The sequence below is a fragment of the Artibeus jamaicensis genome, unplaced genomic scaffold (genome assembly GCF_021234435.1).
Source record: "Artibeus jamaicensis isolate MK-2021 breed Jamaican fruit bat unplaced genomic scaffold, CSHL_Jam_final contig_482, whole genome shotgun sequence".
Classification (NCBI taxonomy): domain Eukaryota; kingdom Metazoa; phylum Chordata; class Mammalia; order Chiroptera; family Phyllostomidae; genus Artibeus; species Artibeus jamaicensis.
Genome location: NW_026521857.1, coordinates 13,618,281 through 13,634,577, shown reverse-complemented (window position 1 = coordinate 13,634,577; position 16,297 = coordinate 13,618,281). Strand labels below are relative to the sequence as shown.

General features: G+C 46.7%; 1 protein-coding gene across 6 annotated transcripts in view; it reads right to left on the bottom strand.

The window, feature by feature from the left end:
* Nucleotides 1-16,297, bottom strand: part of ABCA4 (ATP binding cassette subfamily A member 4) — a 129,681-nt gene that overhangs the window by 72,922 nt on the left and 40,462 nt on the right. For all 6 annotated transcript variants that reach the window (XM_037162045.2, XM_053668243.1, XM_053668244.1 and 3 more), the window contains 4 exons: nucleotides 15,119-15,359; nucleotides 13,972-14,111; nucleotides 13,238-13,354; nucleotides 12,366-12,563 (listed from right to left, as the gene is read on the bottom strand). In XM_037162045.2, coding sequence (XP_037017940.2) covers nucleotides 12,366-12,563; nucleotides 13,238-13,354; nucleotides 13,972-14,111; nucleotides 15,119-15,359 — 696 coding nt within the window. The remainder of the gene's footprint in view (nucleotides 1-12,365; nucleotides 12,564-13,237; nucleotides 13,355-13,971; nucleotides 14,112-15,118; nucleotides 15,360-16,297) is intronic.

The window sequence follows — 16,297 nt, the reverse complement described above, 5'->3', positions numbered from 1 at the left end:
CTCTCTAAAAATATACAAATAAAATCTTAAAAGCTATTTGGCTCTACACAAACAGAAATTGTGCAGTTATGGATGGTAGGGAAGAATGAGCTAGAATAAGGACTGGCCAGTGTAAGAAGCAAATATAAAGACAGCACTACTACTAGAAAAAGAATTCAAAGAGCATTGTCAGTGAATAAAGAGACGGTGTCTTATAGTCTCGGGCAGATTCTGGGTGAATTTTGCAACCAGGAGTTCAGCATCTCAGCCCTACAATGCCCAAGGGGTTTCCATGTCTCCTTCAGTTCCCCACTGCTGTAGCAAAACCCAGGTGGCAGGGCCACCACTCTTTGATGTCCACACAAGCCCTATGATTCGGCTGTTTTGCTGAAAGTCCCCAGGAAGCAGAGTTCATCCTGGCGGAAGAGGCCGGAGCTCTCTCCAGGGCAGGCAGCTGTGCTGGAGACCTCTGCAGAGTGCAGTCATCTGTTTACACAGCTAAATCAAACACCACCTCGGGAGGAGAAGCTGCAGTAGCAGCAGGCTCCCTTCTTCGGCCTTGACCTCTCCGGCTCCAACTCAAACACATTAAGTAATAGATAAATTAAATTATTTATTAAGTGGGAAACACTGTCCAGTGGAAGAACAGAAATAAAACCTTTTGTTTGAACTTGATAGGCAAAGGGGACGGGAACCCTGCACTGACATATTTCGCACACCCCTAACACACCGAGGACTTGGGGCGGGGAGCCAGTTCTCAGGGATAAGGGAGGCACTGCACCCCCACTTAGAGACGTTGGCTCTATTATCCTGCCTCTTACACCTTTAATTTCCAACTCAGACTGACCACAAAGCGGCTGATGGTTGCCAGTGGAGGCCCAAAGTGGTCCTGCTGGTGTTAATGTAGACACCTGGGGTTCCTTTTGAAAAATGCCAGTGGGTGTGGGCAGACATCCCAGAATAAATTTCCTGGCAGATCTAGACTGTTACCCTTAAGATTCATCTCACACCACATGGAAAATGTCACTGGCTAACATAGCTTTGGGCTGTGTGCTTGGTTGGGATGGTGAGATAGAGTCCAAGGCAGTGCAACAAATTTCATCTAACACATTGGGCTGGTGAACAGACCTCTGAAACGGGTCAACCACAAAGAGTGAGGAAATGCACCGTGACTGGAAAACAAAGGGACAGGAAATGCACCGCTGTCAAAAAATGCCTGTTTCTAAAACAAATAAATACAATAGTGGAGCAAATAAAAAGGCCGCGTTGGAGCAGGAAGCCTCACACTGGGGCAAAGCTACTAGGTAATGCTTGCTATTTAGTTGGGTCCCAGGGAAAATGACCAATAACCTGGTTGACAACTGCAGGGGTATTACCATGTTTAAAATATTGAGTGGTCCATAGAGCTGGTCCCTGACCAGTCTGAGCGTATTCTGGTTCAGCCACCTTGGGGAGCACCACCGAACTGCAGCCTCAGTGTCACCCTCGTTTCTCAGGCAGTGAGACACTGCTGTGGCCCAAACTCACAGAGCCAGGTAATAAGTGCTGGAGACGATGTCCTATCCCCTATAGGATGAAGCTGCCTACAGACTGATACAAGGTATAGCCAAGAGGGGGGCCCCCCAAAAGGGATTTAGAATGAGGTCCAGAACTCAAGGTGTATAGGAATATTGGAGAGACATATAAGATGTCCTCACCCCTTCCCCCCACAGGTGTGAGTTGGGGGAAGGGACACATGGAGCAGAAACATGCAGGGCTGTTTTGTACAGCCACAGCCTTGCAGCTAATCCATGGCATGGTCATTTAACTTATCTACAGCCTTTGGCAGGTCACTTAAATATGTTAAAGAGCTGTGGCCAGGCTTGGAGCCAGGGGGATGGAAGTCACTCCCCCAAGGATGTAACTGGGGGGCAGGTCCCCGGAGTTACAGTGCCTGCATGGGAGCTTGGAGAAGATTGGCTCCAGGACAGGGGACCATACTTGCCCAGACTCACGATGGCAGCCCAGTAAATTTGGAATAATACAGGAATGCTGGCAGGTGTAACTGATTTTAGGAGGAGTCAGGAATGGGGGTACAGAGGAAAATTGGCACGGAGATTTAAACCCAGACACGGCAGCCATTAGGAGAAGTACCACATAGCTTAGCCAGAGTGGGGACCCCCACAGGGTGAGAAGGAAAAAAGGTGAGAAGAAAAAGAGAGAGCCACGTGCTTTTGGCAGAGTGAGGACCCCCTCTTGGCTCTGGTGGAAGAGGGGAGAACCACGAGGCTTAGCCAGAGTGCAGACCCCTACAGCTTTGGTAGAAGAAGCCCTTGAGGCTTTGGGGTGCTCCCTTTGGTCACGTGGCCTGGGAAGCAGGAGAAACTTTGCCTGGAAAATGGGAACAAAGAACTCTTGCCAGTGGACCATGAGAAGGTGCCACTGGCTTTGGATTAATTAGAGATCCTGCCTGGACAGCGACACAGCTGATGGTGCCAGCAGCCTGGAAACATGGACATGTGCTCTTTCCCTGAGTTACGGTACCCTGAATTAGGGCAGAGGGAGAAGGAAAGACTGTGTGCATCTGTGGGTGTCCTAAAGGACTTTGCTATTTTAGTGAAGACATTAGGTCACTACTTTAAGTCTGTATAGCATTAAATAAACATTTCCTTTTCTTTTCACAAATCTCTGGCATTGAGAGCCGTCTTTCCAATTGGTGGTGGACAATGGAGCCCGGTAGGTGGTCCGAATGATATTAGTATACCATCCTCTGGAGTCCGGGCCCCTGTGTGTCTGTTCTGTAACAAGGCCAGGCCAGCTGACCTTTCTAGTCCTGTCTCTGGACACTGCTGCTGCTCCCCATGCCCACCACGCCCCTGATGCACAGCCACACCCCTACCCAGACTATTTGCTTCTCTTGAACTTGTGTTGCAGGTTCTTCCTCTATACTTTGCTAATGGTCTTCCTTCTACCCGAGATTGTCTTTCTGCCTTGCTTAGCCAGCAAATTAAAAATTTAGGGCTCAGCTTTAAATGTATTTTCAGTTTTAATTTGGCATTAATGAATGTCTACTTTATGCCATGGCAGCTCCGCTGAGGTAAATTGGGAAATAAAAAGATAAATAAGACCTGGCCAAGTGGTTCAGTTGGTTGGAACATTGTCCTGTACACCAAAAGGTTGCAGGTTCGATCCCTGGTCAGGGTGCATAGCTAGGTTGTGAGTTCAATCTGTGGTCAGGGCATGTAGGGGAAGCAACCAATCGATGTTCTCTTGCTCTCTCTCTTACTTTCTCATACCCTCTCTCTGGCTCTAAAATCAATAAACATATCCTTGGGTGAGGATTAAGAAAAATAAGACAATATGGAGCCTTAAGGGATTCGGGTTTATGGGTGTGGGGAAGGATACAAAGGAGGGAATATGGTTTCAGGACATAGAAGCCCTGAAATACAGGAGCTGGGTCCTGAAGGGGGGTGTGGGCATTGAGACACTGTGGGGTCAGCCACTCAGTGTGCTGTCCATTCTATATAATGTGGAAGAGTCATGAGGGGGCCAGGGCACAGTGGGCTTCACCATTATGGCAATAAGGGGGCACCAAGGAGCTTTAGGAAGGCACACCATGGCATGGCTAGGGTTTCAGAAGGATCTCACTGGAGGCAATGTGGGAACTTGATGGAAGGAGTGAGAGACTGGAGGCCCCAGACCAGCTAACACAGATGGCCCAGGCCTCTGTAAACAGATGCCATGCATGCAGAAGGGAAGGAGGGACTTCAGAGATAACTGGGAGGAAGAATTGGCAATCCTTGAAGGATCTGTGACATTTCGAGTTTGGAGTTGTGCAACCTGCTCCTACCCCATCAGACTGAATTATTGTTCTGGCCATTCTCTGAGATTCCACTGCCATGACATTATCTAATCACATGCTTCTCTCTCCCCATAGAATGTGAGCTTTTGGGACTCTGGGTGGGTCGTGTTTATTCAGATGTTTATTCTGTGTGGGTCAGTTCAATAGATGCAAATATATGAATGATGGAATGAGCTCAAATCTTTTTGGTTTTCTACCATAAACCTAGGTATTTTCAAGCAGAAAAGCCCCACTCAGAATAGTGCCTGTTATCCTCAATACTATAAAATAATTGGTGCCTTCATCTGACTCATTACATAATTTACCCAAACAATTCTTACTGAGCCCTCACTTGTGTGCCCCTCATTATATAGGACAAAGAACATCCTTTTCGGAGTCAGGCAGGTCTGGATCGGAATTCCGCATTCCCGCTCTCTGCTGCGGCATGCCAGGAATGCCATTTTTTCAATTCTATAAAATGACAGTCGTCATGCCTGCCAGGCAGGTAGTTAAGAGCTGTGTATAAGATGACATGTAAAAGTGCCCCAGACTCAAGTGCAAGCCCCTTGCCTCCACCCATGAGTGCAGGCCACCCCCAGCCTGTGTTCTCCTTGGTCATCTCGGTTCTGTTTCTGAGAGACCGATGAAGCGTGAAGTGAGGTCGCTGCCCATGAGCCAGTTGCTTATGATCCAGTTTGTGACTCGTGAAATAGTACTGCCCTCATGGTATAGACGTCTGTACCCTCCTCTCCTGCAACCTCACCCCAGCCTCCCGATGCACATTTGGGAGCTAATGAATCAACAGAAGAAAGCAATAGGACAGATATTCTGCAAACATCTACATATTTGTATCTAAATTCTGTTAGATGATCGGTAGTTTAATCTTCCTAATTGTGTTTTTCTTAGGTTAGCTTGAAAAATTCACCCCCGAGCACCATCTGGTTGGGTGGTGGTGGCTTGTGGCCAACAGCGTGCGAGGCACAGAGGAAAGGCAGTCCAGCAAAGCCTCACGTGCCAATCCATCCACAAGGTCGCCACTGTGCAGACAGAAAGAGCTACGCACCTGTAGCGGCTGTGTTGACAGCAGAGGAAAAGGCAATTAACGAAGACACACTTTTTTCAAGGTTTAGGGACAGGCAGTTGGAACTGGCTGAAGTACAGTTTTACACACTGCTTAGAGGTATTTTCATGTTAAAGTGGGGCTGAATTCAGCTTCCTGATGTGACATTTGAGATCTGAAATTCGAATATACTATGAAATTAAAATACGCTCTGAACTCTATAAATAGTGTTTCATCTGTGCCAGGCCTGACCATTCCCTAAACAAAGAAATCAAAGGGGAGGGCTGTATATGTTTTTTTTTTTTTTTTTAAATTTATTTATTACTTAAGTAATTTTTTCCCCCCCGGTCTCCCCCCTCCCTCCCATTCCCCCCCCACCCCCAGTCCTCAACTCTGTGTCTTTCATACTTGTTCCTCAATGTATATGTTTGTTTTAACTAAAGGGTAATCAGGGGAATAAATTACTAATTTCTCTAACTGTGCTTTTCTCCAGAAGAAAAAATATGTGAATAAGACACATAAATTACGAGCATAAAGGTAGAAACATTCTAGTCTAAGATGCTGACCTAAAATGAAGACTCACTTACCCTCGGTCCCCTGAGATGTGGCACACAGTGTGACCAGAAGGTCTGTATAAATGCATCTCTCCACATCATCATCCCTTCCCCTGGTCCTGGTGCATACCTGCTGCCCGGGAAGTCTGCCTTCCATTAATTTGTTGTTACCACCCCCCCCCACCTCGCTGAGGGCAGAGCATCATGGGGAAGACAAAATATGGTTATAGGATGAATGAGGTCATAGAAACCCCCAACTGAGAACAAGAAAAGTCCCGGAGCCGCTGGGCCATCTCCACAGAGGTGCCAGGATGTGCCCAGGGCCATCCTGCTGGCTCTGCAGGAACAGCCTGACATTCCTGATTCTAAGCCAATTCACTAAGGTTAATATGAAGAATAGCTTCACAGTCCCTGGGTAATGTTTACACCGAGTTTGGAATCTGAGAAAAAGGTACATTCCTTACTTGGTCTGTGGTTCAGGGGTAGACATTCATGTGGCTCACAGCAAGAGCTGCCACGCATCGAAAGTTTCTGCTATGCACCCAGCCCTCTCCCATTTCATCCTCACAGCTACCTGAGAAGGCACTATCGCCCCCACCCCACCCCACCTAATGAACGAGGAACTCAAAGGCAGAGAATTCACACTTGTGCCTAAGTGACCAACGCCACTGGTATTCTGAGTGCTCTGCACACATCTCTCATTTTGTCAGCAACAAGCCTATAAGGTTCGCTGTGTTACTCTCCAGACGTATAGGTAAGACGGTTAAACCTTAGAAGGTAAGTGACTTTTTTAGAGTGACACAGCTCATATGAGGCAGAGGTCCAGGCCCTCGCTGGATGGGTGAGAGTCGTCCATAAGCTGTAGCCTAACATCATGTGCTTGCTCCCCAGGAGCGAGGTGGCTCCAGGCCACTCAGTGGAAAGTTCAGTAGCCAAGACCTCTCACCTCAAGCAGAAAGGAAGGGGATTTAGCCTTTCTATTAGTTAAAGAGAAAAACCCACTGGATCCCTCCCTTCCCCATAACAATAAAAGGCTTAAAGGTCTTTGCTCTTAGTTTGGTTCTATTGTTCGATGTCATACCTGAGTGCCCACTGACCTAGATTGATATCATTCTCATTTTAAAAATTGGTTTTTGCTTAATTTCTCTTAAGGGATTTTTTTTTTCTTTTTGGGGAGTAAGCTTGGAGGCTGGCCCAGGAAGTTCTCACAGCGCTTTAGTACCAGTCGCATTACTGACAAGGAAAGCCTCAGCCAAACTGTAAACAGTCTGGGAAGGTACACCCTGTCCTTGCCACCCTGTCCCAGACAGACCCTGTGAATGGGAGCTGGGGTCTCCATGGCTCCTCTGGAGTTCCCCAAACACAAGAACAACAGCCGGAAAACCCAGGACCAATCACAATGATCGGTTTCTCCCTCACTGCGCATGTCCCCCTCCTGCCTTCTCCTTTCAGGCCCTTCCCTCCTCCTGGCTTTCCTCCCCCATCTCCCCACAGGCAGAAGATCAGAAACCTCTTCATAATCACCTGCCGAGCTTCTGCACCATCAAAACCCCTCTTAGGGACCCCTGGGGAGGCCACTGACCTGTGGCCGCCTGGCCTCTGCCTAGGAGCTCTTCGGCAGGCTAATGGGAGTATGAAGCCCTCGGGAAGTGTTGGTGGTGGAGACTGGGCGTAATTAGGGGCTTTGTAATTCCTGGAGGAAGAAGGGGGGGGGGTTTAGTGGTTGGACCTGATTTCACCATTGCCACTTTTCTCCTCCTAAGCAGTATTTTTTTGTTTGTTTGTATTTTGTTTAAAAGATAATATTTACTAAGTGTTTATTATATGCCAGGAACTGTTCTAGGTGCTTGGCATGAATTAATTCGATTCTCATAACACGCCTACTAGGTAAGAACTACTAATATCCCTATTTTATAGATGGGGAAACTGAGGCACAACTAGCAGGGATTTAAACCCAGGCACACTGGCACCAGAGGCTGGATTCTTAAAGTTTCTGTTGGGTGTCTGGTTCTACATTAAGCACAAGCTACCCAGAAAAAATAATGCTTCAAGAAAACGAGACCTTTATGTCAAATCAGACAAGGCGAGAAATATTCTTCATCACTGCCCCTTTTGGCTCTCTGAGCAGCACCATGGCAGTCGGCAAGAACAAGAGCCTAATGAAGGTGTTAAAAGGGAGCCAAGAAGAAAATAGCTGATCCATTTCCTAAGTAAGACTGGTGTGATAGGAAAGCACCAGCTATGTTCAATGTAAGAAATATTGAAAAACACTGGTCACGAGGATGCAAGGTAACAAAATGACATCTCATGGTCTCAAAGGTTGTGTTTTTGAAGGGAGCCTAGCTGATCTGCAGAATGATGAAGTTGCATTTAGAAAATTCAAGCTAATTACTGAGGATGTTCAGGGGAAAACCTGCCTAACTTCCACGGCATGGATCTCACCCGTGACGAAATGTGCTTTGTGGCCAAAAAATGGCAGACCATGACTGAAGCCCATGTTGACGTCAAGACTATCCAAATCCTATTTGCTTTGTCTATTCTGTGCTGCTTTTACTAAAAACACAACAGTCGGATTTGGAGGATCTTCTACGCTCTGTATCAACAGGTCAGCCAAATACAGAAGATGACAATGGAAATCATGACCTGAGAGATGCAGACACATGACTGGAAAGAAGTGGTCAGTAAACTGGCTTTAGATAGCACCAGAAAAGACACAGAGAAGGCTTGCCAATCTATTTCTGTGCTCCATGATGTCTTTGTTAGAAAAGCCAAAATGCCAAAGAAGCCCAGTTTGAACTGGGAAATCTCATGGAGCTTCGCAGTGAAGGTAGCAGTTCTGGAAAAGCTACTTGGGATCTGAAGTTGAGTGAGCTGATGGATATGAACCCCTAGTCCAAGAATCTGTTTAAAATCCAGACATTTAATGGTGACAAATAGAAAAAAAATCCTATTTGTGATATATTTATTACTGATAGTACCTCACCAAAACGTTGTAAAAAACCCTGAACTCCATTCTGAGAGAATAAAGGAATAGAACCCCTCTCTTCTATCCATTCTCCCTCCGAGAGTTCTGTCTATATTGTAATCACAGTGGTAGATGGTGGTAGGCACAGCCAGGCACAGAGACTTAGTTGGTAGAGGAACTGTGAGAGGATGGTGATGTCAACTGAGTAATTACACAAGGCGATTTGAAGTTCCCACCAATCTAATAGGTGTGTGAATATACAAATTCCCAGGCCTCATCCCTGGAATTCTGGGTCTGTTGACCTGAGTAGATATTCAGGAATCTGTTTTGTAAAAGGCGCTCAAGGTCATTCTTGCTTTTGGACAAGTTGGGAATCACTTAGTAACCTAAAGTTTGGTGCTATTGCTGTCACACTGGCCTATTCTGAAAGGCCACCCAGGGAGCCTCTGCTGCCCCTTCCATGGTTCGAGAGGGAAGGTCCCAGTCTGGGGAAATTCTGGTGGTACCAGGGCAGCAGGGAGTCCTCAAAAGCAGATAAAGCTGGGCTTTTCCTCACTATTTAGTTACTGTCAGGAAGCAGGAGTCTGGGGGAGGGGGCCTGCTCTTGGGGGCCCTCACCTTAATTCCCTCTCCTATTGCCCAGAGCATCTACTACCTTCTAGTGGTTTCAGTTGACACGAGGCTCAGACCTGGCCCTGACCTGGCCCTTTGGCAGGTGCGACAGTCCCTTGGCTGGAGAGGTTCCCTGGGAATTTGAGGCCAAGAATTCAGAAATACCTAGGATGTGCTCACTGACCCTAGCTAATTCCAGTCTTGTCATTCAGCCAGAAATGGACATGGTAGCAGGTAATTCAAATCTGATATAGAAAGGGTCTAAGAGAAGTGTGAAGAGAAGGCCAGGGAAACAGAGAGGAGTGAATGGCTAAACCTATGTGGAAGCAGAAGTGACATTTGAGGGCTGAGTCCCAAAGAATGAACAAATGGGAGCTAAACAGATGGGGAAGGAAAAGTCATTTCAGGCTTTTCTGCCTTATGGTTCTTCTTTCAAGGAAGTACCCTTCCCCACTTTACAGCAATCCTGCCCAGTCCGTGAGATGCAGATGAAGCTAACTCTGCTTCCCTTTCTCCTGATGGGCATTTGACCCAGACCCCCACCACAGTACACAGTCCTCACTCCCTCCACGCCCCGAAGGACAGGTAGAGCAGCCAGGTCAATCAGAGAACTGCAAAGCAGTAATACTTACATTCTGGGAAAGCTACTCCCACTTCCTGCAGAATTTTTGGTGTGAAGATGACCACAGAGGGCCGTAAGCCACTGACTTGTAATGTGTCACTAACGGAAGAGGACCTGGCCGAGACTGAGAGGTTGGAGACAAGCTGCAAGGTGAGATGGAAGGACAGGAGGGCCTCATGGTGGCGTCAATTCCTAGATGCCCTGAGCTTCCAAATTATATCAGTCTATAAAGTCTTGATCCCTGTTTCTCTCTTTTTTTTTTTTTTTTTTAAGCAAAAAGACCCTAGTAAACAGGCAGACAAACAGCATTTGCAAAGGTGGCAATCAGGAGAGGTTGGGGTATGGGGAGGGTGGAGAAAGGACCAGAGCAGAGCGGAAGCCAGGGAGTGAGCCGTGGCTGGGAAGGTGGGCGGGGTGAGTTTGGAAGGACTTGTGCTCTTCAGGGACTGAGTCACCAAGATTTTAACATGAAAATGATGCTGCCAGATGTGTGCTTGGAATGTAGATCTGGTGTCACTGAGGACAAATGCCTGAGTCAAAAGAGATTGGACCCCGGAGTCCAGCAGTTAGAACAGGCTGGTGGGCAGAAGACAAAGCCTCTGGGCCTCAAGGGAACCAGGAAGGTAAGAGGCAGAGTTGACATTTACGAGACAGAGTAGACAAAGCTGAGCATGACACTGATTTGTAATGAGAAATATGTATTTGGCTTTCATCCCTGTCCCCTGCACAGAGCTCCTGAAGCCCTTAGAACTTTCCTCTGAGTTGAGCAGAAGAAAGCTGTCTTTGTTATGTTAATGGTGACTTTAGGAAAGCACCTAAGAAAGGGGGCTGGTTGCCAGGAAAACCAGATGATAAGAGGGTTGGAAATCTCAGTACCACCATCCCCTGCCTGCCATCCCCACTCCTGGGAGGGGAGAGGCGTTGGAGATTGAATCAGTCACCAAAGCCCCGTGCTTTAGTCAATCATGCCTATGTAATGAAGCCTCCAGATGGATGGATTTGCAACCTTAATCCAAAAGGATGTGGTTCCAGGAGCCTCCAGGTTGGTGAACACACCCCTTCCCACATGTCTTGCCCTATGCCTCTCTTCCATCTGGCTGTCCCTGAGTTGTATCCTAGTAATAACCCAGTAACCCAGTAAGTAAGTTGTTTATCTGAGTTCTGTGAGCTGCTTTAGCAAATTAATCGAACCCATGAAGGGGATCATGGAAACTTCCGATTCATAGCCAGTTGGATAACCTAGATTTGTGATCGGTGTTTGAATTTGTGGGGCCATAATATGGGACTAAGCTCTGAATCCATGGGGTGTGATGCAGTCTTCAGGTAGACAGTGTCAGAAGTGCACTGAAGCATAGGACACCCAGCTGGTATTGGAGAATTGCTTGGTGGTGTAGAAAAAAATCCCCATGCATTGGAATTGGGTGCAGAATTGTCCCTGGAGACTAGATGTGATAGAGACAGTAAAAAGGTCAGAAGAGCAGGGCCCTGTCTAACAGCTGTGGCATGGGACCTTCTTTAACCTCTTTAAACCTCAGCTTCTACATCTGTAAAGTGGGGACAATGATAGTGTACACTTGAAGGAGTTGTTGTGAGGATTACATGAGCTAATGTGTGGACCCAAAAAGAAAGATTCGCTTGATAAGAATGCCTGAGGAGGAAATTATCTGCTGAGGTGGATTCCCTATGGTCAACTGAGGGCCCAGATTTTATAAATAATAAGATCCTGGCAGTCATTTACTGACAGGGCCTTCTCACATACTCTCTACACAGGGAAGAACCTCAGATTGAACTCTTGACTTCCCATACTGTGCCCTGCTTGCTAAGCAGGCTGAGTCAACTATTATAGGTGAGGGAGTTCCTGGTTTCAGCTTTCTACTAGTGAACAAAGACCTGCCCTGTCCAATCAGAACAAATAGTGCTGACCAATCAGGACTATGTATTTTGGTCCAATCAGAAGTGTACAGATTTCAATACCTCATTTACATAAAAGGGACCTAACTAGGAACTTGGGTGGGAACTTTTGCTGGAAAAAAAAGCCTCCCCTTTTTCTGTGTGTAACACAATTTAGATTGCTACCTCATTTGTGTATCCTGGGATGCAACTCTTTTTGTCCAAACAAATGCTTAAAAAAATTTTTTTATTACAACCTATAGTTAATTTTGGTTTACATATGTAAAAGCACTTAACCAGGGCTTGGCACAAGGTAACACTTGATAAGTGATAGCTGTGGTGTGGAAGGGGAAGAAGAATGATAATTGAGAGAGGCACTAAAATCTCTAGCTTGAGAATTTGGAAAAATGCCAAGGACGGTAATCAGAATAGAAGACAAATTTGGTGTTGGACCTGTGGAGTCTGACGTGCCTGAAGAACCCAGAGGTGGAGGGTCCAGCAAGCAGTGGGCCCTCAGACTTGAGGTTTGGTAGACAGTGGCCAACGCCGGTCACCGAAGCAATGACCAACAGGAGAAGGTTGAGGACAGACTCAGACACTTCAGGGGCTGCCATGAAGGAGGAGCCAGGGAGGAGTTGTTAGGAGACAGAAGATGGGAAGGGGGAACTGCTTTTAAGAGTAGATAAGCTGTTAGAGAACAGGACCCATCTCTGTTTGGGGGCTGTGGGAATTCTTATTGCTTCAGTGGGGAAAATGAGAGCTGAAACCCAAGACCACGTGACTTGCTGAGAGATCTCTGGCCCATCCACAGGGCTGTCTTCAAGGGGCCAAGTGCAGCCCTTTGGTGGCTTGCTGTTTCTTACCTCCAGGTACTGATTAGCCATGCGCAGGGCACGATCCGTGACGTTAAATATGTCTCTCCAGTTGAAGTTGGCCACATCGTCAGCCTGGCTGTCTGGAGCACCCTTGTGAAGGAAGTTCAGCACAGCTTCGACAGTGACACCTTCTTCACCAAACTGCTTATTCAAAAAGCCTTTTACTGTTGGGTGCGCCAGGGTGTCCTTGGGAAGAAGCAAAGTGGTCACAACATCTAGAAAGTTCCACAGGATCTTTGGTCTTGTTCTTGGGTCATTTCCAATTTTTAATAAATAGAGATAGAGATTCTGGGGCACGCTAAAAATCTCGTGGGTTTTCCTCTATTATAGGTGTACCTATCTAGATCTCATTCCCCCCCCCACACACACACACACATGCAATCTCTCTAATAGAGGGAGGATGCGCATGTCGAGGTGGGGGAGAGGGGCGGGGGAAGTGGTACCCAGGAAACTTTCTTTTTCTTAGGAATCTTTTTATTCTCTTTTAATTATCCCTGCAATATTGAACCCTTGTCTTCTGGCTTTGCAAAGCTGGAAATTAGAACCACTTTTGCAATTACAGAGGTGGCAGCTCCTTGAGGAGACCCCTCTTGTAACCTGAGGCCCACAAGTGAATTCATAGAAGCAAGAAACTTCAGGAAGCCCCTGGCCTTGTAGCAGGCTTTTCATTTCCCCAGAAATGAAGAAACGGATTTCCCATCCAAAGTCAGTGACTCCACTGGGTGACAGCTTCTGGAACTAGTGCCTTTGGGCCCTGCTTGCTATATTTTGATCTAATGCCAGTCGTGATTAGCCTTTTACTGGGAAAAGGAAACTAGTGGCACTTTCCTGGCCCCTCCCTCTGCCCCCACCGTCCTTACTCGGATCATGGCCATCTGGGTGCTCTCCTCAAAGAAGTACCAGACCTGGGGCCCCACTTCTTCCCAGGCTTTGACCAACTTCCTAAGGCGCTCCAGCTCTTCAAATGTTGAGTTGGCCTAAAATCAGACACAGATGGACAAAGGCCGGAGAGGAAAATGAGAGAGAACCTTTAGATATGCCTTTCCTGCTGTGTCAGAAACCCTCAATGTTTAGGAAACACTTTTCTAGGCTGTGTCTTAATTTTCTCAGTCTACTGACATTTTCCAGAACAATCTGCGATTTCCCAGCCTCCCAGATTGACAGAATCTAATGTTTTAGTGTCTCAGAGGTACATGTAATATTGATCATGTTATTACTTCAGAATGTAACTAAAGCTAGATTGGGACTCCCTGTGAGCCGATGCTCTTCCTGCCACCCTCCCTGTATTTATTTCAGGCAGCAGGATTCCGAGAACCCTCCCATTAGGGATATAATGCACGTGCTGGGAAAGAAAACCTCATAGGAGTCTGGGTAGAGAGGGGAGGGCCTAGGCAGGGGGTGCTAGTGCAAAGCATTTTGATGATGGGGGAGAAACTCAAGAGTCTACTTAGCAAAAACAAACAGGAGCCTCACTACCAGGAGGGCACAGTCTCTCTCCACCCCCCCTCCCTCTCCTCTCTCCCCTTCTTTCTCCCTCTCTCTCATCCTTCTGGGTGGTCCAAGGTAGAAGGGACAAGACCAGGTGGAAACTTACGTTCTTCAGGATCCTGCGTGCAGCAGGAGAATCCGGAGTGAAGAGGATTTTCCCCATCAGCAGTGGCTTTGCTGCCCTCCAAGCTATTTTGGTTAGAGGGTCGGACTCCAGGCTCTGGATCAGTGCATTGCAAAAGCTCGCTGACAGGACAGAAGGGACAGATTTTATAGAAACTGCTGCTGCTCATAGCTAAACATGGACATTGGTGTGTTCAAATCACATGTCTTATTCAACTCTATGCTGGAGGATTTTACAAATAACCTAAATTAATAAATAGGCTGTACCCTACCAGTAACCAGCTCATCATTAGAAAGTAACCAAATGCCACGGTTCATCTCAGTAAGGGCCTCATCAGAGAAACAAAGGATGGGGCTTGCCCTGTGGCTTCTTCTGCTTTAGAAGAAGGAGGCTGAGGAGCCCTCTTGTGATTATTGCAAGGAACAGAGGCCATTCTCAGATGAAAGGGACGGAGAGGCCACACAAGGCCTCCCCTTGGAATCTCAGCTTTAGTCTCAATGATTTTCCTTCAATTAGCTGCTTGACTTCTTGGTTGTGTGTGGCTACTTTAGGGCCCAGTGACGTTTGGTGCAGGCTTCAATTGCCTCTTTAATGTTTAACGGGAGGGTCACTCAGTTGCACTTCTCCACTCCTTTACTCTGTAAGAGCCAAAAAAAATACTGAAAGGTGGGAAAGTGGACTTGCCAGGGACTTGCCACTGGAACACAATTCAGTACTACACACACAGATTTTCAGCGCATTGTGTTTGTAAAAACACCCCACAGCCATGTTTACTTGCCAGGGCCCTTCTGACCTGAGCTTGGCTCGCAGTTCTGGGCTGCCTCCTCATTTGTCTTTCTTCTCTTCCTCTAGAATGTAACCCTAGTTCAATCAGATCAGTGGGAAATGTCCTCTCTGTTCCCTTTCCAAGTGGGTCTCAGTTCCTTCCATGGCTCACATCCAGAACTCTATGCACACCACCCGCTTCCTATAAGGACAAATGCTCTTCTGGGAGGAGAAGCTCTTTGCCCAGACCCCGCAACAAGAGCAAGGGAGAGTCAACCCTGGGAGTGGTTTCACCTGAAAGTCTCAAACCTTCAGGATAACTGATGCCAGAGCCTGAATTATACACAGGGCACAGAAAACTTACTTGTTCTTTTGTCATAAGAATAGATAGGATCTTTCCTCGTAGAGTCAATCCCCAGGAAGGCCTTATAATTATTGTCTTCATACCAGTTGAAAGAAAACACCCGAGAGCCTCCTCCCTCTGGGTAGCCACACAAGAGGTCAGACAGGACATTTGTCAGCTGAGTGAAGGTCTCTGGACCACCAGTCTGCGTGAGGGGCCTGGTCACCCACAGCAAGTCTTGAACACTCGGTCGATGGATGAACTAGGGCAAGGCAAACGTTTCGGGTTGTTTTAAGGCAGTCAGAGTCATAATCTACTGTGAAATCAAGTTCCAAAGTATTGGGGAGACCTCCACATATGTATTTGACTTCCATATTTAAAAGAAAAACATCCATCTTCTCAGCAATCATGAACTCTATTGCCATTCACTCAGGACCTAAGAGGAAACTAAGGTGCCAGGGGTAGGTGGAGGTGGACAAAGGGAAGAGAAAGAGGGATGGAAAGAGACTTTGCTTGGGACGATGGATGCACGATGCAACGTGCAGATGATGTTTTGTTGAGTTGTGCACTGGAAACCTGGACGGTTTTGCAAACCAATGTCAACCCAACAAGTTCGATTAAAAAGAAACTAAGATAAGTCTTAAAGAACATCAAAGATGTTCATTTTAATATCACTTAGTCCATTTCACCACCCAGTTTATTTTAATATCACTTGTCTCTTCCAGTCCCCTTTACTTGAATTCCTTGGGACTATGTCTTTGGGGAAATGTAGAAAACACTTCTCTGTAAACTAATTCTTGGGTTTTGTTATTCTACCAAGATGGAGTTATTGGAAAAAACTAAGAAATAAAATGATGGAGGAATGGCGCTGCCCTAGAAAAGCAAGATCTGAGCAAATTTCTTTGGGCAAATAATAATTTAGAATTTAGCTTCTTTTTTTTTTAAGATTTTATTTGTTTATCTTTAGAGGGGAAGGGAAGGAGAGAGGGAGAGAAACATCAATGTATGGTTGCCTTCATGCGTCCCCTGCTGGGAACTGGCCTGCAGGGAACCGGCCTGCAACCCAGGCATGTGCCCTGACTGGGAATCGAACCGTGATTGTCTGGTTTGCAGGCCTGTGCTCAATCCACTGAGCTACACCAGCCAGGGCTAGAATTTAGTTTCTTAATATAATTGGAAAATTATCTTCATATTAGCTTA